The sequence below is a fragment of the Tenebrio molitor genome, chromosome 2, assembly GCF_963966145.1.
Source record: "Tenebrio molitor chromosome 2, icTenMoli1.1, whole genome shotgun sequence".
Lineage (NCBI taxonomy): Eukaryota > Metazoa > Arthropoda > Insecta > Coleoptera > Tenebrionidae > Tenebrio > Tenebrio molitor.
In genome coordinates, this window is record NC_091047.1 from 24,064,126 (window position 1) to 24,088,451 (window position 24,326).

A 24,326-nucleotide genomic window follows, 5' to 3' on the forward strand; every position below is an offset into this window, starting at 1 on the left:
ATGGTGGAGGTGGACTCAGAAAGGATTTGGGTGAAAGATAGAAAGCCAATATCACGATTTAAGTGTGGATGTGTTTATTACTAAGTTTGTTTTAGTAGTAAAAGTTTGACGAAGAAAATACATAGTAAAACATTGTCAAAAAGAATTTGAGGGATACTTTTGTGTTGATACTCGACAACAGCTGAATCTGAAATGACTTTAGACAACATTTGTGTTGTTAAAGTGGTGTAATAACCTGAACATGAAATGTTATAGGCGCTTTTGAATTAAATGCCCTTAAATCGTTTGATATGTTCTTTGATAACTTCTTCAATACAAAATTATTCAATTTTTTAATAACAGGTAGAAAAGAGGAGGAGGTTTTGTATCAGTGTTATATGACAGCGAAGACATTGTCTGCCTTTTTTAACGTCTGTCCGTTCCACATACTCTAATTTGATGAATTGCCACTTCAGTTGAAACGGCAGAACTTAATTAAGAAATTAATTACTTACACCATTTCAAACATTTCAAGGTAGGTAATAATTTTTGTACAGAGGAATTATCACATCAAGTTTAAACTGTTTGCCACGTAAAATTCTGTTGTATTTATACAATTCTTACGTCAAATATTCGCAATGCTTTTTGAAAACAGAATTTAATATCTCTAAATTCCCTGCTTGAAATATCTCGGAAGTAAAGCAGTCTTTAACATTGTTGAAATATTCTGCTTTGCCGTTTAATCCATTTTCGTTCCTAAAATAATTGAAAATTTACTCAGTGGAGAGTTTGTACGTGAATTACGTCAGATACGATTCCTAAACCAACTGAATCGGTTTTAGTTCTTGCATCGAGGTTAATTGATTTGCTTTACGATAGATAATTTAACCGTACTCATTTTCCAGTTGGTTGAAACTTGATTCTGTAGTGCTTTACATATTTTAATTTCTTTTTCGTTCCATCCAGAAACGCGAACCTGAAACAATAACGTGGGTCTGGCTCAGGTTACGCTGTAATTTCCATTAACTTATCAAACCCCGAAACAGAAATTCACGATTAAACCCGATCCGATCGGAATACCGTTCGTTTTTCATTTGCAAAAATGTTTCAAAATGAAAACAATGTTGTGTTTATTCTCAAAGTGGACGTTTAATTATCATATCATATATAATATACCAAGGGACAGATATATTGCCGGAAATTTTTTCGAGCAGTCCTGACACATGAGTGTTTGTAGCAAGAAAATTACACGAGGGCGCCAGCCCGAGGGTAATTTTGAGCGACAAACACGAGTGTTGGACTGCAAGAAAAAATTTCTGGCGATATATATCTGTCCCGAGGTATATTCGGAAGAGAATCGCCAGAAAAAACTTTTCCCTAGGTAAATTATATCGGAAATTTTGCCTAGGGAAAATTTCCGCTTAATTAATTTGTGATTGGTTGCTATTCAAACAATTCGTAGTTGTGATTTGTCAATATAAATCATGTGACATTTGAGGGCGATTCTCGTAGTAATGATTCCAACAACAATTCTTGGTACTTAAAAGGTTTAGGTATATGGATAAGAACAATGAATAATGTAAAGTTTTAATGAACAATGTAAAGCGTTAATACTCCTAGGGCCAGTTTACAGAAGCGAAATTACGTTAATCGTAATCAAATGCGAAATTAACTGAACACGTGGTCAGATTGAACCAATCGAAGTTTCGGATTCATGGGTTAATCGCGCATTAAAATTTAGTTCGAATTAAATATTTAATTCTCTTTCTATAAACTGGCCCCTAGTAGATTATATCATTAAGAGTAGAAGTGAGTCTTTTTGGGCTAAGCCCAGAGATTGAAGACCGAGACGAAGTCGAGGTCGTCAACTGAACGAAAATCATTTGTTTTCTTGGTGGTCAACCGCTTTTTAAACTATTTTCAAACATATTTTTATTTTCGCATTTCAAATTCCTTCTGACTTTGGATGGCATCAGAGAATATTTTGTTGTTTTAGGTGTTTTAGTATGACAAAATCTCTCCTGATGGGTTTGGTCCAGAAATGACGTCTCGATATGTAGTGACGTTTTGAATCATGGACCAGAGTCCCAGTTGGCCATAAATTGCGTCCTCAAGAGCTGCACAATTCATTGTGAAATGTTAAAGTTCATGTCTGTACATAAATCCGGCAAAACGGTCGATCGCGATCTATTTTTAGTCGACTGGGTTTCAGGTTCGTTGAATGTGGATGAAAGCAAACTCACCCGATCGGCCACACCACCTGGAAGGATGGTTTTGACGACGACGCCGGTGCTTCGGCCGCCAATTATGCCGAAAGCTAAGCCGGACCCGTCGTTGATCAAGTCGATTACCTCTACCTGGGCCCACTCGGTGTTCAACTGGAAATAAACACATCGGAATTGGTTCACCTAATGATTAATTAAACATTTCAGGGATCGGGTGCTAATGATCTTATCGTCGTTTGTCGATAATCCATTTTTAACCCTTTCCTTTCATTTTCTAAAATATAATAAATCGTCCTCGTTTACAGATCAAAGACCCATTAATTTGCAACTCACAACGTTTTAGTTGTTTACTCGAAGAAAAATAAATTAATCACTGTCAATTCTTTTGAGAAATTTAATTGAAGGAAACAATAAAGTTAATAATAAATTTAGTAACGATTTCACTTCTTAGGTAAGTACAAGTATAAATATTGAACACCTGTTGTTCATTTTGACCAGGACTTTTTGTAGTTATTGTGGAAAAATTACCGTTTCAATGCCAAAAAGGTATTTGACAATATTACAAAAGTTACTTTTTCTTCAAACGTCCGTAAATTATGACATTATCCTGCTGCATTGATAATGCTAAAGTGTCACTTCATTGTCATGGCATCTAACTAGCTGACGAGCGGCAGATAAAGTTATTATCTCTGCTGAGGGCGTCTGTGAAGTTATTATCTCCGCTGATGAGCGGCAGTAAAGTAAACTAGCTAAATCATTTGAAATTCCTACCTGGTTTCTTAACATGTCTTAAATAATTTGTTATGAAGGTTTGAAGAAAAAATAGTATATGTTATTCGGAGCAAAAATGGTTTTATGTGCTTTGGCCAATCTACCAGCCGCAGCACATAAAACTTCATTTTTGCTCCTCATAACATAATATACCGAGCAATCATTTAAAAAATAAATCGAGTTTGCTTTGGAGCCTATGCTATAGCATGGGTTGCCATAGGTAACACGCCGACTCGATTTATTTTTTAATTGATCGCACCGTACTAGGTATTATAAGAAATAAATTTGAAATATTTTTTCCTTATGACCGTTATAAAAGTGTACCTACACTTATTTGAAATATATTTAGGTAAAATTTTTGTTTATACAGGTGTCCTCGAAATGCATGTCAAAAAAAATCGGTAGTTGGTAACGATAAATAGAAGTTAAATACAATTTCTTTAAGTAAAAGTCTTGTTGTTTCTGAGATATAAAGCATTGAAAATTTGCTCGAAATTTCCAGTACCGTACTGAATTGAAGTAATTGAGAAAAAAGATACTGAAAATGAAAATGGAAGTAACATTTTCCTTGTGTTATATAGTTTTTTGCAAGCTTTCAAATTAAAATAAACTTTTTCGGTAACCTCAGAAACCAAAAAAAAAGATATGAATTGTGAATTTTAAGAGCAAAGAAACTCTTGCAAAAAATAATATTTATAAAAACAATACAAAGAATAAAAACCACTATTTTATCATATACATGTACACAATCTGTCCTAGAATTTACTAAATTGATATTCTGTGAGAACTGTAAAAATAGTTACTTATGCAACACGTGTGTCTAAACCCTAATTTGTTTTAAATGTGTTTAGAAGTTTACTCGCACGAGCGCAACGAGTGCTGTAAAAAAGTACTTTATACACAAGTAGCACACATAGTTTTTACAGAATCATTGTCTCAGTAAAATAAAATTATTCAGAACAAAATAGGTAAACAACTAAAAGCGAAGAGTATCACAATGCTGTGCACATTTAGTATTCTTTCACAACTGTGTCCTGTCAAGTATGTATATTACTATAAATTCATTTTGCTTTTTCTTTATTTCTGCAGCAAATTAAGCAAAATTTAGTTAAGTGCAAGTATGAATACTAAAGTGTAATGAAGTTCTGGAAATCGTAAAATAAATAGGTATCCAATTTAAAGGAATAATATTGATTAAACCAAGTACCTTTTTAATGGTGACGTGACACAGTAATTTATGCAACAAGTGTATAAAGTAGTATTTTTTTATGAAAGGGAAGTTTGACCCTACGAGCCTTAGGCGTGGCTGTGTCCCAGAAAAGCAAGCAAAAAGCAATAAACTTCCTTGCAGAAAAGTAAAACATCAACCAATAAAAATCTTTGCTTCCGCTTTGCTCTACGTTAAACTACCACAAAAATCAATTAAGACGTCATTGCAAATTACAACTCTGTCACAGTTTAATTACTGCGCTTAATTGCTATTTTCTTAATCATAGTTTGGAGCTTACAACGCATGATGAATTAGAGGAGTTTTCAAAGTTCATAATTTCAAGCTCTCAGTGATATTTAGTTTTAACGTACTTTAATCAATCAACAAAAACTAGGTCAGTGCTTAAACTATTTGCTTGGGAGCAGACGTTCAATTTTTAAGAACTGGAGAAGTTTTAAAAACGCCTTCAGCTGTGGCCTTCCTTCTGTGCAAACCATTTAAAAGTTTCGTAGAAAATTCGGTTCTTACTTGTTCAGAAAATTTGAAAAGCTATTATGAAGGGTGGAGGTTTTAGGTGTCCATGTCCAAAAATTAATGGCAGGAATAATTACTTAGCACACAAACAGTAAAAAAGACTTATTTACTTGATAGGTCACGAAAACCAAACTGTTTAATCTAGTTTTATTACCAGGTTAATAGCAACCCAGAAATAATTGATTAACAAATTAAATATGAACAATGCGCATTTCGAACTCCCGTCATTACCATAACGGCGATGTTTTTATTACATACAGGGTGATTCTGAAATAAGTTTGGAAAAAAAACCCGGTAATTGGTGATGATGAGAAGAAGTCATAGACAAACAAAAAACCTTATCAAAGTGTTTTCGATTTCGAGATACAAATGATTGAAAATTTGGTCAAAATTGCTAGTACGCTGCTGAGTTAAAGGTGATTACCTGATTACGTTGGTAGTTTAGCAACAAAATTAATCAAAGGTGTCTGTCAATCTCAAACGTAAGCTTACTCCTCTGGATCATTTCCATAGAAACATTTACAAAGCAGTGTGCTTGCACCTACGACTTTATCGTGGAGTTGATGTAACAATGGTTGCTAATAAATGAACAAATTCGGACAAATTTTCCCTATTCATAGGCGTTGAAAATATAAGGATATAGGGTAATTTACATCCTTTTGATTTCATCTCCAAAAGTCATTTACGCAAAATTACTTTGTTTCAAGGATACTCCTCCTTTTTTTCCAAACTTATTTCAGAATCACCCTGTATAGCTTACTTAAAAAAAAACATTTTCAATGTCAAAATAGTGTCAAGAGAAAACAATTGAAGGGCAACTCGATATATGAGGTTGGTTCGTCATTTATTGACATAAAAGACTTTGACTGATAAATCAAAAACTAGTTATCAACCAAAAGTCATTTATTGACAATTGATGACTTTTCTTGTCGGGTTTAAGAATTAGATTGGCGAAGAGTGATGTCGTACGTTTCTTAAAAAATAGATGGTTGATTTGAGGCACGACGCAGTTCTCGCTTTTCTGAAAGTGTAGAAAAAAATGTACACTGTGAATTAGGCTAAAAAAGGTCGATGGCAAGAATGTAACCCTGAGATCAAACTTAATTTCTTAATATTACTGTGAATAAAAATTGAATGTATAATTAATCAACTTAAGTACATAACATTTTTGGTTTACAATACAAAATTTTCCGATAATACTGCGGAATCTGGAAAAGTGCCCCGAATGCTTGCAGCGTTTCCACGTTGAATAGCAAGGGAAATCCTTCCGATGACATTAATGAAATCGATGGCTTCTTTGCACCAAGGGCCTAAGGTTTCAAAGGCTAAACCTTTAATTGAATTAAATTGATTTCATTATTTTCATCATTATTTAAAATTAATTTCCAAGCACACCATGTTATCAAGGAAAAGAATAAAATTGAGTCAAATTGAATCCATCAAGAAGCGTTCTGGCTAACAAGAACTGCAATCCATAAATCCGGTTCAAAAATGTTTAAGTACTTAACTGCTTTGTGTACCAAATTTAACCCACATTGACCAGTGACCACTACGAAGGGATATTGAAAAAGTTTCTAGCCTAGTGAAAAAAGAAACTACATACAGGCTGTTCCAAAATTGGCGTACAAACTACTTACTACCTTATCGAGGATGATTAAATGTACATGAAAAAAATATGGAAAAAATGTTTCCGACAAAAAAATCAATTATTTTTATTATTATTATTATCGGTAATACAATGTAAACAATAGTTATTTACGAACCAAGTGCGGGAAGACGATGTTCCCGCATGAGCGCATTTTTTAAAGCACGAGCGACGAAGGAGCTAGTGCCTTTAATTAATGCGCGAATGAACGGAAGATGTCTTCACGCAAGTGGTTCACAATTAAATTAAATTTTTTTGTTTTAATACATTAAACATAAACGAACATAAAACCAAGTAGGCAGTGATCTTTGGTTATTGAAAACAATTGCTTCACTTGATATTTCAATTTTTGCAATAATTTGTGAATTTTGTAGGAACAAGTTTCAACGATTATAAATCTTTCCGTAATTTTTTAATGGAGGAAAACTCAGGGAAGTTGTATTTTATGAACTAAATTTTATTATTATCAAGACAGATTTTTTTTGAATGCCTCAAAGGGCCAATGTTTTTTGCAATTTTTACATTAGAGTCGACTGGGAAGCACTCGTTTCGGAGCGAGCGTTGGATGTTGGAAGCGTTGCTTTCAAGGCCACGCGTACAAAAAGATAGATTCGTACATCATTAGTCATTACCTTGCAATGTTACCGTAGTGGATTTAAAATAATTTTTTCGATTTCCAAAGCTTCTAAATTCTCTATTATGCAGGATTATTATATTGGTAGTGAGTGATCTTGTACTTTGTGATAACATGTACAATTAGAGGTAGCTGTCATGACAATTTCATACACATATTTCAAAATAATTGACCTGTTAAGTGCCACTTTCAAAGACCGCCAAATCAGCAAATAAGTCCAATAGAATTTTTTTAACATTTTTCTGACGTTTACTGTAATCTCTTCTACACCGTAGTGCACCGTTAGTATACCATTTTTGACAGCCTGTATTTCGGAAATAATTATTTTGTTGAACATAATCACCCATCAACTCTTGTGCACTTAAGACAACGTTCATCAAGTAGGTAAAGTTGACTCAAGTTGCAAAAAACCAATTTGGATTTGCAACAGCAATTTTATGGCATTAGTCGTTTGAAATTACTTTAAAACTGTACTTATATAGAAAATATTCAACCCAAACTATGATTTTCTGGTCCCTTTCTGCCCTTATCTGGTTCAAAAATATGAAAAAAATGCTGTTGCAAATGACAAGTGGTTTTTTGCAACTTGAGTCAACATTAAGTCTGACCCCTTCAAAAACAATGCGTTTTCTTGGGGTGCGTTTTTTTGCTCAACGGAAGAATCTGCCTGTGTCAGAAGTGTCGTTTTATTGGTCGCGGAAGATTCTCTCCGAGCATCTCTCTTTTCTGCCATCAAATTAGATGGCAGAGAAAGCAGGAAAGTTGCAAGGTTGCAAAGAGTCAATAGTGCAACCGAAACGACAAAAATGTTCATTTAGCCACATCCTCTGCGCAGAATCACAGCTGCCTTTTGTTTAACATGTTGTATAATATCATATTGTTATTATTCATGGCAAAAAAGTAAACACTTATTACTAATGAAGGTATGTGTGTCTGTGGACTGTCAAAGATAATGCAGCAAAAAAACGTCCGATTTAGCGACTGTGGGAAGTTTCTCTTATATCTCTATAATATTTCTATATATCTCTATATATTTCTCTATAATATCATCAACAATGACTGAGGGGGTTATTCACGAAACTCGGTAAGGCTCGATAAGGCGTTGCAAATTCAAAACCATGACAACCGACATTGTTGAAGTATTGTATTTGCCGTTTCGTTAACGATTTGCAAATTTGCAAAGTTTCGTGAATCTCCCTCTGAGTCTGTTGGCAATGAAACAATTGAAAAGTACTGGTGTTTTTTGTCTCGTAATTGGCACTGGCCGGATTTTTTAACTTGAGACGACATTAATAGTATATTATATACCAAGGTGGAGAAGTTCATGATTATAGCCAGAGCGCCAAGATTAGAACCCGAGGCGCGCCGAGGGTTGTAAGGCGCGAAGGCGATAAGGGACTTCTCCACCGTGGTTTATATACTATTTTTTTCACTACTAGATACGTTAAAACCCTTTCTGATAATAATTATTAATCAAATTATTTGGTCGGATGCGACGGATCCGAGTTATCATTTCTTGACAGTTGGTACGAAAATCGTCTACGTTAACCAATGAAATAGACGACAATCTTTCGTTGCTAGGTGACGGTTGTTCCATTATTCACCACTGGTTAATAATGAAAAATTATTTACCTGTCACTGGGCCAACGTCGAAAAACGAAACTTCTCAGTGTTCTATGACAACCGATAACGCTAGACTTTATTACTAGTAGTGAAAAAAAACATTTTTCCACTACTAGTCTCAGAAGGCTTCATTATTGACTCTCGAACCGACCCCAGAAGTAGAATTTCTCTCCCAAGGTTAATAATAATTTTCATTATTAACCTAGGTGAATAATGAACAGCCGTCACCTAGCAACGAAAGATTTTCGTTTATTTCATTGGTTAACGTAGACGATTTTCATAGCAACTGTTGAAAAATGAAAACTCGGATCGTCGCATCGGACAAAATAATTTTATTAATAATTATTATTAGAACCATCGGCGCGCCTCGGGCTCTAATCTTGGCGCTCTGGCTATAATCATGAACTTCTTCACCGTGGTTTATGTACTATTTTTTTCACTACTAGATACGTTAAAACCCTTTCATTATTTACCTTGGTTAATAATGAAAATTATTATTAACCTAGGGAGAGAAATTCTACTTCTGGGGTCGGTTCGAGAGTCAATAATGACGCCTTCTGGGACTAGTAGTGAAAAAATAGTATATTATACTGGTTGAGCTCATGTTAAATTTTTCATATCGACTTTATTAGCCGGTATCGTTCCTACCTGCAGCAGGTCAGCTCCTTTTTTGCTAGTAAGTTTTTTGTAAGAACAAACAGATAAGGAACAGATAACATTAAACATCTCACGAAACAACACGTCGTTTCAATTCACGGCCCTTTGGCAAACGTTTATACCTTAAACAAACTAAAACGGTCCTTCGAGAACTTCAATATCGACATCATACGTAACATTGGTCTATCTCCGAGCCGGATTACGAAAAAACCCACCCGAATCAGGATACCAAGACCCCGCAAAAACAGAAATCGAAGAAGTCATTCAATCAAAAAGGAAAAGGCAGTTCATCACCAAGACGTAGGAGACGGCACAAGGTCAGTGGTTCTTCCCCCTTCAACCCTCCAAATTACCCCCTGGATTCTTGCGTTGTACCGTATAATTTGAAGTCAATCAATCAATTAGTATTTTCTTCGTATAAAAAATTGCGACAATGCCGGACTTAGCGGAGTTAACCGTCGAGCGTGATAGAATAAAAGCAAAATTGAATCGAATGAAAGAAATAATAAACAATTTCAAGGAAGGTGATGATTTGGATCAACTAAGATTACGTAGACCCGACTTAATATCGGCGTACAAAGAGTTCGATAAAATTCAATCGGAAATCGAACCTCTCAGTACCTCTCGCGACCAAAGCAAAGCAGTTGCAACCGAATGGATCAATTTTGAAACTCTTTATTACAATTTATTAGCAAAAATAGCTAAATTTGTAGATAAACAATCCATCGCGTCGGAAAACGGATCACAACCAGTAGTAACGCCATCAGAAGTATCGGTAAAACTACCGGATCTAAATCTACCAAGCTTTTCCGGAAACTATTCAAACTGGACTAGTTTCCACGACACGTTTCAAACTTTAATACATACGAGAACGGATTTAAATAATTGTCAAAAATTCCATTATTTGAAATCATGTTTAAAGGGAGATGCTTTCAGTACAGTAGAAGCATTATCAATTTCGTCAGGTAACTACCAAGTAGCGTGGGAGCTTCTCGAAAAACGATACAACAATCTTCGATTAATCGTTCAAGAACATGTCAATTCAATTTTATCAATTCACAAAATTTCGAAAGCCTCAAATACGGCATTGAGACAATTAATCAATAATGTCAACACTAATATAGAAGCGTTAAAAATTTTGAAACAACCAACGGACAAATGGGATGCCTTATTAGTGCCGATAATAATCGAAAAATTAGATTACGGAACGAATCGGGAATGGCAGTCCAAATTAAAAACTGAAGTTCCAGCATTAACTAGCTTAATCGAATTTTTAGAACAAAGATGTCTAACTCTAGAAGCTCTAGAAAATTTAAACAAATTCAATGTGAGTAAACAGCCCACTTCATCAAAATGCAATCCCAACGCGAGTAAAGACACCAAAGCATGCTCAGCGACTCAGATTTAGGAAGATAACAAACAGTTTTCATGTTATTACTGCAAAAATCCTACCCATACAATTAACAAATGTGCAGAATTTTTGGATCTCTCGCACCATGACAAAATTCAAAACGTTAATAACAGAAATTTGTGTAAAAATTGTTTAAGACCGAATCATTCAACAGCGGATTGTAGGTCTAAATTCAAATGCAAATATTGCCATCAAAACCATAACAGTCTTCTTCACCAACAAGACGTTGTCCTAAATTCAATTGAACAAGGAACGTGTAATTTAGCAACTCCTCGAGTGAACGAACTGAAAAAGGGTAACGGACCACAGAAGGTCGTTTTGCTTTCGACGGCATTAATTTATGTCAAAAACGATAAAAATAATTTCCATGAATGTCGTGCCTTGCTGGACGTAGGTTCACAAAGCAACATAATAACGGAATCTTTAGCGAAAAAATTAAATTTGAAGTTGAGTAACAATAATATTTCCATACAAGGAATAAATCAAAAAATTATCACTTCAAAGCAATCAACTACGGTAACAATCAAATCGCGAGTAAATACGTTTTCGTCAGAAATTTCGTGTTTAGTTTTACCAAAAATCACTGGAAATATTCCTGAGTATTCTGTAAAGAATTTAAACAATAACATTCCGGAAGATATTCAGTTAGCGGACCCCAATTTCTATAAACCATTTCCAATAGACTTACTACTTGGGGCCGGACTCTTCTGGAAATTATTAGGTTCAGGAAAAATATCAGCACCGGGACAACCCCACCTGATAGAAACATCTCTCGGCTGGTTGGTTGGCGGCGAAATCTCGAAAAACTCGCTAACAAACGTCAGTAACGTAACCTTGATTACGAACAACACAGTCGAAAGCCAACTTCAAAAATTTTGGGAAATTGAAGAATACAAATCAAAAAGTAACTGGTCACCACAAGAAGATTTGTGCGAAACACACTTCTTAAGTAACCACAAATGTGGTTATCAGGGAAGGTTTATTGTCAAATTGCCGTTCGTTAAAGAAAATAACGAACTCGGTTCTTCAAAAGAATTAGCGATAAAACGGTTACATTCCCTCGAGCACAAATTTAAAAACCAACCATTATTGAAACTCGAGTACTCCAAGTTCATAAACGAATACCTCTGGTTAAACCATATGGAATTAGTTCCAAACGATTACGCAAACAATAACTTCGGTTGCTATTTGCCGCATCACGAAGTATTCAAACAATCGTCAGGTAAACTCAGAGTAGTTTTTGACGCGAGTGCAAAAACATCCAACGGCAAAAGCTTAAATAATATTCTTTGTACGGGACCCACAATCCAACAAGACTTGTTCTCAATATTAACTCGATTCCGTACATTTGAAGTAGCGTTTACCGGTGATATAGTTAAAATGTATCGACAAATTAAAGTTGATCCCGAGCACTGCGAGTATCAAAGAATTCTATGGCGAGAAAATCCGGAAGATCCTATTTTAACTTATCGCTTATTAACAGTAACGTACGGTACGACCTGTGCACCATTTTTGGCGGTACGCTGTCTGCAGCAAGCCGCGCTCGAAGAAAAGGATCATTTTCCAACGGCGAGTGAAATCATATTGCGTGACTTTTACATGGATGATTTGCTTACTGGAGCATCTTCTGTGCAAGAAGCCACCAAATTAAAACAAGAAATCAATCACATTTTAAACAAAGCTGGATTTGAAATGTCCAAATGGGCGTCAACCAGTGTAGAATTAATGTCTTCAGCACAAAACAATGAAAAACCAATTGATCTAAGTGATGACCAACAAACAAAAACCCTAGGTGTTGTTTGGGATTACAATAAGGATTTGCTTACATATCAAGTCAATCTAAAGTACAAAAACGAAACCGCAACAAAAAGATTAATGTTATCAGTCATTGCGCACTTATGGGACCCATTGGGTTTAATTTCACCAATTATAATTAAAGCTAAACTCATATTGCAAAAAATGTGGAGTTTGAGACTTTCTTGGGATGAGAGAGTACCAGACGAGTTGCATCAAATGTGGACCCAATTTATTTCAGATTTAATGAATGTAAACAATATTAAAGTTAACAGAAAAATTTTAACCCTGTTTCCTGTAGTAAAGTTTGAAATACACGGTTTTTGCGACAGCTCACAATCAGCTTACGGAGCGACTATTTTTATAAGAAGCGTCGATTCGTATGGTAACGGTTCAACAAATCTTTTGTGCAGTAAATCAAGAGTAGCCCCATTAAAGACATTAACAATACCACGTCTAGAATTATGTGGCAGTTTACTTTTAGTACGTTTAATGCAAAGGGTTTTACCAATTTTAAATTTAAATATTGATCAACGATATTTTTGGACGGACTCTTCCATAGTTTTATCCTGGATTGCGGCACCTCCAAACACATGGAACGTTTTTGTAGCTAATCGCGTAAGCGAAATACAGTCCTTGTCAGAATTAAATGAGTGGAGGCACATTAGCACAAAATATAACCCCGCAGACATTGTCTCTAGAGGTATGTCATCTAATCAATTAAAGACAAACGATCTTTGGTGGCACGGCCCCGAGTGGTTAAGGTTGCCGGAAAATAAATGGCCTAAATCCTCGGTTAATTTCGATTCGGAAAATATACCGGAAAAACGAAAATCAACAAACAAAATTTTGTTTACGAACGTCAAAGAGGATGAATTTTTAACAAATTTTTCAAGATTTATAAAATTACAGAGAGTAGTGGCATTTATAAAAACAGTTGCACATAACTGTCGAAACAAAAACTCTAAGCTCACTGGTCCTCTAACGGCGTCGGAACTAAATGATGCTCAAATAGCAATTATCAAATTAATTCAACGTGATTCATTCAAACCAGAGTTAAAGGCTTTGAGCGAAAATAAGTACGTCAAAAGACAAAGCTGTCTATATTTGTTAAACCCGATCCTAGATGAAGACGGCCTTATTAGAGTAGATGGACGTATCAAACATTCATCAGTCACCTATGATAAAAAATATCCTTTAATATTGCCGGCCAAACACCATGTAACAAGGTTATTAATAATTCAGGAACATGAAAGACAGCTCCACGCCGGCGCTCAAGCCACATTAACGTCCCTAAGACAAAAATTTTGGATTATTTCGGGTCGTAACATAGTTTGGAATATTTTACATAAATGTATAAAATGTTTTCGCGCTCAGCCAAAATCTTTCAACCAAACTATGGGCGATTTACCAAGACAAAGGCTCGAACCAGCACGACCTTTTGTCAAAACCGGCATCGACTACATAGGTCCTATTTTAATAAAGGAATTTTAAAGGAAGGAAGTGGTCGTGGAAAACTGAGAAAAACGAAAGCTTACATAGCACTGTTTATTTGCGTTGTGACCAAAGCAATTCATTTAGAATTGGTTGGAAATTTAACATCGGAATCATTTTAGCAGCATTAAAACGCTTTATTTCGAGACGTGGTCATGTCACCGATCTCTTTTCGGATAATGCAACGAACTTTAAGGGCGCCGATAAAGAGTTATGCAACTTTTTTAAATCAGTTAACTTTCAAAATGTTACCGATGCCTTGACACCGTGCAATATTTCATGGCACTTTATTCCACCACGTTCTCCCACATTCGGTGGCTTATGGGAAGCCAACGTTAAGTCCGTCAAACGACATTTTAAACGCGTGGTAGGCGATACGAGTCTTAATTTTGAAGAAATGTATACGGTCTTAGCAAGAATCGAGGCTTGCCTTAACTCCAGACCTTTATGTCCCGCCTCGAACGATCCTAACGACCTCCTGGTCCTAACACCCGGGCACTTCTTGGTTGGAGAACCACTGATGGCTCCAGTAGAACCGAACCTGTCATCACTGCCAAAAAACCGTCTATCACGCTGGCAGTACATTGAACAAGTTCGTCAGCATTTTTGGACTCGTTGGCGTAACGAATATTTGACGTCATTGCAACAACGGTCAAAATGGAATCGACCACCAGCCACAATACAGCCAGGATCAATGGTCCTCATCAACGAAGACAACCTCCCTCCTCAACAGTGGCTTCTCGGTAGGATAATCCAACTTCATCCAGGCAAAGATGGAATCACTCGAGTTGTTTCCATAAAAACAACTTCCGGCATCCTGAAACGAGCGGTGAACAGAATCTCCATCCTGCCCATGGACAACAACCACGAAGAGGCTGACGACAAAGTGCAGTGAAGTGAGAGTTGTAAATAACAAGAAAACAATGTGCAATCCATTGTGTAAAGTGCTACTGAATTTGTACCATATTGTTTATAGCTAGTAGAATTTTCTTTAATTTAAAATTGTTTACACCATGTAACAATAGAATTTCAATTTTTGTTAAACTATTCTAAATAGTTCAACGCGGGCGGCATGGTTGAGCTCATGTTAAATTTTTCATATCGACTTTATTAGCCGGTATCGTTCCTACCTGCAGCAGGTCAGCTCCTTTTTTGCTAGTAAGTTTTTTGTAAGAACAAACAGATAAGGAACAGATAACATTAAACATCTCACGAAACAACACGTCGTTTCAATTCACGGCCCTTTGGCAAACGTTTATACCTTAAACAAACTAAAACGGTCCTTCGAGAACTTCAATATCGACATCATACGTAACATATACACCAAGATGAAGAAGTTCATGATTATAGCCAGAGCGCCAAGATTATAGCCCGAGGCGCGCCGAGGGTTGTAAGGCGCGAAGGCTATAAGGGACTTCTCCACCATGGTTTATATACTATTTTTTTCACTACTAGATACGTTAAAACCCTTTGTCATTTCTTGACAGTTGGTATGAAGATCGTCTACGTTAACCAATGAAATAGAGGACAATCTTTCGTTGCTAGGTGACGGTTGTTCCATTATTCACCACTGGTTAATAATGAAAAATTATTTACCTGTCACTGAGCTAACGTAGAAAAACGAAACTTCTCAGTGTTCTATGACAACCGATAACGCTTGACTTTATTACTAGTAGTGAAAAAATAGTTATTTATGTGACGAGCTTAGTAAATTAATCTTTACGGGCGACCTGGCACTTATTGGACGAGTGACGTAAGGAACGAGTCTCCATAAGCCAGTAAGCCCAGTAAAGATTAATTGCTAAGCGAGTTGCATACAAACTTTTATTTCCACCTTCAGCCTTTAAATTTCGTTTTTTAATTGTTATTTATGTTTATAAAAATTTTGTAATGAAAGGCGGTGGGACAATTATACCTACGTCGTCATGGTGTTGAGATAAATAACAAAAATACTGTCAGAAGTTTTGTGAAATTTGTTGCAAAAAGGAAGAAAAGAAAGAATGGCTTTAATGCCCGATGAAAACTTTGAAGTACGAATTTTATTAGCAAAGGTTTAAAAAGCGGTTGTAGAAAAAATAGTGTTTGTATTTCGTGCGCAAGATGATTGTTTTGTTGGCGCATTCGAATGAGTTTGAAGTCTCGACAAAAATTACTATTTTGGTTATGCCGGTTATGTTTATACTACATATTACAAAAATGAACCTTTAATGGTAAATTTAAAATTTGTCAAATTTCATTGTTACCAACAGATTCAGTCATTCTTGATCACGCCGTATTTTAACGTTTTTTCTTTCTTGAATTTTGAAAATAGGTAATAATCCGAAAGGGCTAGGTCTGAGTTTTTGCAAAGCAACAGGCAAAAAAAAAGTGCTTTGACAATATTTTTCATGACGTGTTTCTACACTTTTGGTTCAAAGTTTTGTTAACAAAAAATAGTAATAATCTGCCGTCATCGATCTTCCTTTCTTCTTCCACATCTTTTTGAGTTAAAAATCAGCACGGTTCCATTCTTTTGACATTTATTTGATCTCTATCTTTCTCAGTTGCTGTTGATTAACATTCAATTCGTTGTCAATGGCATGAAAAACGCGTTCACATAAGATGTTCAAAGACTTCAAAGTCTCTGATATTCGTTTTATAACGATTCATCTACTTACAAAATCATATAATGGACAACATCGACGTTTTCTGTTGTTGAATGAAAAATCGCTCTTCCAGCTCTCTGCTCGTCTTTAACTTTTTTACTCCTCTTAAATGCAACAACCCAGTTTTTCTGGTAAAACAAAAGGACATTGATCTGCATCTGAAGAGCAGATTCTACAGCCAAAATATTTTTAAATTGTTAAAAGACTTGGATTCTTTAAGGTATGTACAGTTAATTTCAAAATTATAGAGTACACCTAATTTTCTATAGTGTAAAATACACTTACAATTTTTTGTTAATAATCAATATCAATTGTGACAAACAAACTGCCTAATCTAACCGAAAACGCGAAAGTGCTCATTCTTTCCAAATTAGAAGAATGGTGGTCGATTCAGAGGGTAACCCAGTATTAAATATAACATCCCGAAGAGCACCGTGCAGAGGATGAAACAGACAATATTATGGTGTTCTAAAATATCTGCGACGTTTTATGTTGTCAAACTTACCTAACCTATTTGAAAATATGACGTTCAACTTTCAAAAAGGCATCTTTACATGTGGGAAAATATGTAATAAATTGACTTCTTGATTTTTTAAGTGTACTCTATAATTTTTAAATTAACTGTAATAGGTATTTGTGACACATCTTTAGGACATAATAGTACCTATCGCAATTAATCTAGTGTATTAACATGAATCTTGTTTCATTTTATACAAAAATGTTATTCGGGTGATAATTCTTTTGTGTACAAAAGTTTGACAAGCTTAAAATATTAACCGCTCAATTTGTGGTCATATTAAAAATAAATACCCCAAATGACAGATAATGGATCATCCATTTGTGTGCATTAATTCTGGATACAATTAAATATTAAGTACAAATAATTCTAAAAATAAAATTAAACCTCGTCTGCACGAACAGTCCAAAGTTTTAGTTGGCATTCCTTAACAATTATCGCAGGCCATGATTAACATACTAGAGTTGGCAATTCTGATTTCTGTAATCGGAAACTTTGACGAGCTAACGGTTTGATTTACTTTTATTTTAAATCCATTTAACATTTTAACCCGATTTTAACAATGACAGCTGTTGCCACAATGACGTTCCAATATTCCTTTTATTTTCAATCACACAGTATAATCATGCGTTTATTGTAAAGTAATGCTACTCATTGTAGAATGCGAGTCATCACACATTATTCCGCGAGTTTTAACCAATCGCAAAATTGCATTTGCATCATTATGCAGGCTACAAAAGTGCTATGATATAGCGTAATGTCATAATTCTCGAGTTTTTTCATTAAAAACAAGTAATAGTCCAGTCAATATAAACATTCGACCTTGCAAAAGGTCATGTAGTTCTGATTTTTTAATATGTTCTTTGGACCTCAGCCAAGAGTAAAACACCAAATTTGCAACTTCGAAAGACTTGTGCTTGCTGCGTGGTAGCCGAAGAACAGCAAAATTTTCGCACTATTTTTAGTTTTTGCTCAATATCTCTTAAGATATGAGTCTAACAGAAAATGTTGAAGTTATCTTTTTTAAACTAGATTAAATTCACTTCAGTTTGAGGCCTAAGCAAACTTTGTGCGTCCAGCAGTTTCCGAGATACAGCTCTTCAAAAATTGGGTATTTTTTCCAAGAAGTGATTTTTTTTTGTTTATTTCCCTTTTTTTTATTAAATATCGTCAAAAATACTCGCCCCATGAGAAAAGTCAAGGGCAATGAACTTGAAGCGTATTTATTTAGCTTTAAACTGAGATCTGATGGGCAGCTGCAGGTCCAATGCTTCTCTAAAAAGTGGCATATAACCGAAAACCTCGAAAAAGGGAATTTGGGAAAAATAAATGAAAACAAGTTTTCAGCGCATCAAACATCACGTATAGGGCCTAAACCGATCAAATAAGTTATTTTAACGTAATTTAGTATGTGTGGTTAACAACTTGAAGGGAGTATGTGAAGTCGGTGGAGAAATACTGCCCTCAGCGCCAGACTTGTTCTGATTGTATGGAAAATCATCAACTACCCCAAGTATACTCCTTTGGAACAGGTTCATTAAGCAGGTGACAAGTGGTCTTGATTTTTATGGCTCAAAAATTATTTTCCTCTCATTTATCCGCACCGCACCTACTGATTACGATACAGTGTTCATATCACCTTTTGAAGCCAGTGAGAAAAGTAAAGGTCATTTTCAAAAAACCTGCTTCATTACTTTTGATCAACTACTGTTCTTTAAGGCCAGAGATATTGCTGAGGGTGGCTGCGTGGTTGTGAGGATTGGAGAGTTCCATCTCCTCATATCATTCATGGGTTGTATCGGTGCAATAATGGCAGGGAGTTGCTTGAAGGCGCTATTTATGACTATTTATACAAATCACAGGCCTGGACAAGATGCTGAATGGTCATGCTTATTCACGAGCTGTACGAGCACACATTTTGACTAATCTGATATTGGCTGGCATTATTTTGGATGAGGTAGACTTGACTGGGAAAGAAAGATTCGAAACTGAGAATAAGCTACGTGAGAGTGAGAGGTCTCTCATCTTGTTTGTAAAGGAAAATAGGACTTACCAAAGCCTAAGAGCCAAATTCAAAACTGCATTATATAATTTGGAAGGTAATCAAAGCTGTGGGACCAATATTTTCACACGTCTACTCCCGTAAAACTATTCATCCAGGCAGAGCGTCAAGGTGATTAAGAACCTTCACCTGTATACTATCGATAAAATGCTACCTTGTTTTCATTCAATTGGTCACTATTTCTTCACAAAGAGTGCCCACTTATATTTGCAAAATATGATGGCTCTAGAACAGCGGATGGATCCAACTGAGTTTAAGATATTCATAGAACAAAATTTTACAATCCCCGACCCGATAAATTTTGGCCCGGCCTATGGTCAGATTTGATTGCGGATGTGGTTTATGAAAAGCTACGGTGGATTGGCACATGTGCGTGGAATCTCCAGCAGTGAGCTAGCACAGTGGACCGTAAAAATGAGGTTGATGATAAACATACTTGTATATGCCAGGACATGTTCCCGCCGGAGCTCAAATTAAAGCGCGCCAATGAATGAGAGGAAAATACTTCTTGGTCGATCAAAATAAAGACCACTTATCACCTGCTCCATGAACCCGTTCCAAACAGCATACTTGGGGTGTTCGATGATTTTCCATACAATCAGAACCAGAACAAGTCTGGCGCTGAGGACAGTATTTCTCCACCAACTTCACAGACTCTCTTCAAGTTGTTAACCACACATACTAAATTACGTTAAAATAACTTATTTGATCGGTTTAGGCCCTATACGTGATGTTTGATGCGCTGAAATCTTGTTTTCATTTATTTTTCCCAAATTCCATCTTTCGAGGTTTTCGGTTATATGCCACTTTTGAGAGAAGCATTGGACCTGCAGCTGCCCGTCAGATCTCAATTTAAAGCTAAATAATACACTTCAAGTTCATTCCCCATGACTTTTCTCATGGGGCGAGTATTTTTGACGATATTTAATAAAATAAGAGACGTAAACAATAGTATATTTCAAACCAAGGTAAGAAAGTGGTTTCTTGCAGACCGCAGGCAAAGATTATAAACCGAGTCGTAGACGAGGTTTGTAAGTGCCTAAGGTCTGCAAGGACACTTTCTTAACAAGGTTTGAATACAATTTTTTTCCCTACCGGCACAACTTTGTTGAAAAAAGTCAAAAAAAGATGGTTATATTCGTGATTAAAACGAAAATTTTGAGAATTGAATAGTAGGCTGTGTTATTTGTTTAATTAACTTGTCATCGCATTTGAAGATTTGAGGTTTGTTCGAAAATTTGATATAAACAGGGTAAAGTAATCTACCTACCTAGCTTATCTGTTTATTTTCCAGATTATATGATTGACCTACCAACTTACTTCATTGAATTGGCTTTCATTTATCAATAACTTATTTCACTTTTGACACTTTTGACATTTGTATTTTGGTACAGTTTTACCATAAACATTTCATGATTAACTTTCTTACCTTAGCGAGAAAGTTGAATTTTCTCACCTCAAATGAGGTATCCACAGCCTACATTTCTAACCGGTAGGGAGAAAAAAAATTTTCACTTCTTGGAAAAAATACCCAATTTTTGAAGAGCTCTATCTCAGAAACTGCTGCATGCATAAAGTTCGCTTGGGCCTCAAACTGTAGCGAATTTAATCTAGTTTAAAAAAGGTAAGTTCAACTTTTTCTGTGAGACTCATATCTTAGGAGATATTGAGCAAAAACTGAAAATAGTGCAAAAATTTTGTTGTTCTTTGGCTACCACCCAGCGCGCACAAGTCTTTCGAAGTTGCAAATTTGGTGTTTTACTCTTGGCTGAGAACAACATATTAAAAAATCAGAACTACATGACCTTTTGCAAGGTCGGACCCTTTTTTATGTTTATATTGACTGGACTATAAAACAAACAAATACAGTATTGACAATTATGAAATTAATTCGTCTTAGGAACAGTTTGTAGATGTAGAATAAATAAATCAAATAAATACATACATATACATCGAATAATTTTATCCTCTAGAACGCTATTAAGTTATTACCTATTTTTTATTTAAGTTAGCAGAGATGAGCAAAGGTATAATTGATTTCATATAAATGTTCATCAAGTGAGCTGTGCATTTGTAAAAGCACCTTTAATTTAGTTACATTGCAAAAGTCACATTTATGAAGGTCATGTCCAATAAATCTTTACTTGGTAAAAATACAAAGACAAAAACAAATAAGAATTACTTTAATTTAATCAGTAAAAAGACGTAACATTGCTTTTGAAATCAGCAATGTTAAAATGGACAAAAACTAAAAAATTAGTCAAATCGGGTTCGCGCAGAGCAAACAACTTTGAAAGTTAAAGTCACTAGCTTTAGCTTTACTACCAACAGAAAATCAGATTTTCATGGCTTGCTTAGATGCACATTTATATGAAATTGAAATAGGTACTGTCGCAAGCAAAAAGAACTGGTCGTCAAAATCATGCTTTAACGCAATAGAAAATGCTCCATTGTAAAACGGTCGTAAATATCATAAAATAACCTACCATCATGTTGTATGACATTAGTTGTCATTTTTTTCTCATTTTTTGACACTTTGTTGACATGGGCATAATCAGGAAGGGAATTTTTTTAATTTGTGACAATCTAACCAAATTTTGAAATGACATTGACGACCAGAATTTTTTGCTCGCGACAGTACTTAAGGCGAATCGGGATGAGGTTTTAGTGAGATTCTCGCTCAACAGATGGCGCGGGATTTACTTAGCTGTTTTTAGCTAAACCAAGCGAAAAATTTGTAATCTGAAAAGGGCAATGTCTTTAAAACATTATTGAAAATTGCGGCAACGTTTTACTTTTTGAAGTGAAACTTTTTATGGGAGGGTCTTGAAATTCTGATCGGCAACCTTTTTGTGTGACGAAAAATGGTGGGGGTAAACACTATTGGGTCAAGTGGGAGCAGTGTCTCTGTCTTTGTCACACTCACGGCATTTATCGATAATGTCCTCTCTTTGATTTGGAGGCTTAAAAAGGAACAATGAGTTACGCATTTCGATATTGTTTAGTGTTATCGTTGTTTATAATTTATTTTCTTCATTAAAATATACAATTTTGTTGTGAATATGCTATTTAAAAGTGATTGATGAATAATTACAATGTTTTCCTGTAATACAAAAGTTTCACTTCTATCGTGCGTCTTTACGACACATTCCTGTTTTTTTTTTTTTTTTTTCTTCCTTTAAAACATTTTTCATTGTATCTTTTTTAAAAACAAAAAAAATCAAAAAGTGGTCAGCAACGACGATTAAGCCATATTTACTAATGCTTACTCGATTTTTATTTAATTTTTTCGTTAGAAAATAATGTCCGAAACAGTAATATACGTTTTCTCTTTGATCGAACCGCCCGCACATGTCTGGCACTGATCAAGAGTTACAAACAAGGAATTTGAGCAGTTACAAAAGTATATGTGAGACTTCTATTCACACTATTTTAGTAATGATAACTTAGAAGTTGAGGTTGCCTCCGACGATCCCAGTCGAGATCCTGTTATTAACACCATAACAGACCGATTTTTAATTGATGGTCAGCATTTTCTTAGAGAGATTAGATCTCTAGAAAACCATAGCAACAAATGTCTTAAAAGTTGAAGGGGTACTTCAAATTAATATCTTGGGACTACAAAACTGCATGGAATTTAAAATTTGAGTGTCCAAACTGCAAAAAAAAAAGTGTGTTCAGTGAGGCTGAACCAAAGCCAATCATAAATCTAGTGAAATTATCTCAAAGCAACTCAATTCCTAAATTAAATCAACTAGCAGTGGTGGATGGTGCTGTATGGGGAATTATCTCTATTGGTGGTGGACATTCCAACACGGAAGAACTGTTTTATTCGTTGTAACACTCCAATTTCCCGGGTTATAACGCTCCGATGGAAGGTGTAAAATTACGTAAATTAAAACCAGGAAAGAAACAATACAAATGGATTTTGCGAAAATAAATTTCTAGGAATTTTCTCTCCCGAACAAAATGTTTTCACGAATATTCCACTTGTGTATAAAATGTCGTGAAAATCATTTTCAATGAAAAAAATTAATTAACAAAAGAGTTTGATCGATTTACACTGAATCAAAAAGATTTTTTTGTTCGACACTGTCAGAATTTGAGAATTTTCTCCTGTGTGAACGGATTTCGATAAATATCACAACTTGTCAAAACGAAACGTCAATTTTTTGCTGCAACGTACAGTTGTAAAAATGTATGGTTGTCGCTTCATATAAAAAATGATCAAAATGGTTTGAATAAGCGAAAACACACCGTTTACACGCAAGAGTAAAATTTGTTGCAAAACAACTCAATCGTTAATTTAAAAAATAAATAAATAAAATTCTCTTCACCACTTTTCGCCTAAAAAATAACACTGAGAGTGACAAAGATTGACAGTTCACAGTGAAGCGGCAAAAATTTCATAACATATAATAGGAATGGCTTGCTTCGGTACAATCATTTATAATGACCCTGTATTTCCACTTTTTTTTTCCTATGCAAGAGTGCAATCTTATCTTTATTGTACACTTAATATTGTCGGTATGTGATTGTCAAAGAAAAACGTATATTTCTGTTTCGGGCGTTATTTTTTGTCAAAATTTAAAAATAAAAAAATTTGCCATTAAGAAGTTGGCCCCCACATGCGCCGTTGAGCAGGTTTTTAATTTTTTTTTTTAATAACGAAGAAAAAAAATTATTTTTTTGAATGGAATCAAAAATAAAAAAAGTAAAAAGTTGCCGCATTTTGAAGTAATATTTTATGACACTTGCAGTTTAAAAATTGAAAATCGGTCATACCGTTTCTTTAAAAAACGCTAAATACTTTTCCGATATCTTTATCTCTCTCGCACACTTGGTCATCCCGATTAGCCTTAATCCCTTAACTTCTACAGAATGTTTAATTACTAATTGAAATGATATAAAATTGGAAAAGGGAGAAGAATGGTTATACATACTACTGCTACTGTTATGCATAGAAGAATTTTTATGTAACCTTAGACTGTCAGGTGTAAAATGCCAATATCACTTTTACTGTCAACATTAATTTAAAAATAAATAATTTCATAGCTTTCTAGAGGATAAAAGTATTCGATCATACGCTATAGCGTCTTTACACACACAAATAATCACTTCATCC

The 24,326-nt window shown here is 35.0% G+C and overlaps 1 protein-coding gene across 6 annotated transcripts in view; it reads right to left on the reverse strand.

Moving 5' to 3' along the window:
- The window catches only part of LOC138123069 (multiple PDZ domain protein-like), a 336,364-nt gene that overhangs the window by 230,893 nt on the left and 81,145 nt on the right, over window positions 1-24,326 (reverse strand). For all 6 annotated transcript variants that reach the window (XR_011156695.1, XM_069037584.1, XM_069037586.1 and 3 more), the window contains exon 3: window positions 2,223-2,357. Coding sequence is in view for 5 of the 6 variants with exons in the window: in XM_069037584.1 (XP_068893685.1) it covers window positions 2,223-2,357 (135 nt within the window). In the remaining variant the exon portion in view is untranslated. The remainder of the gene's footprint in view (window positions 1-2,222; window positions 2,358-24,326) is intronic.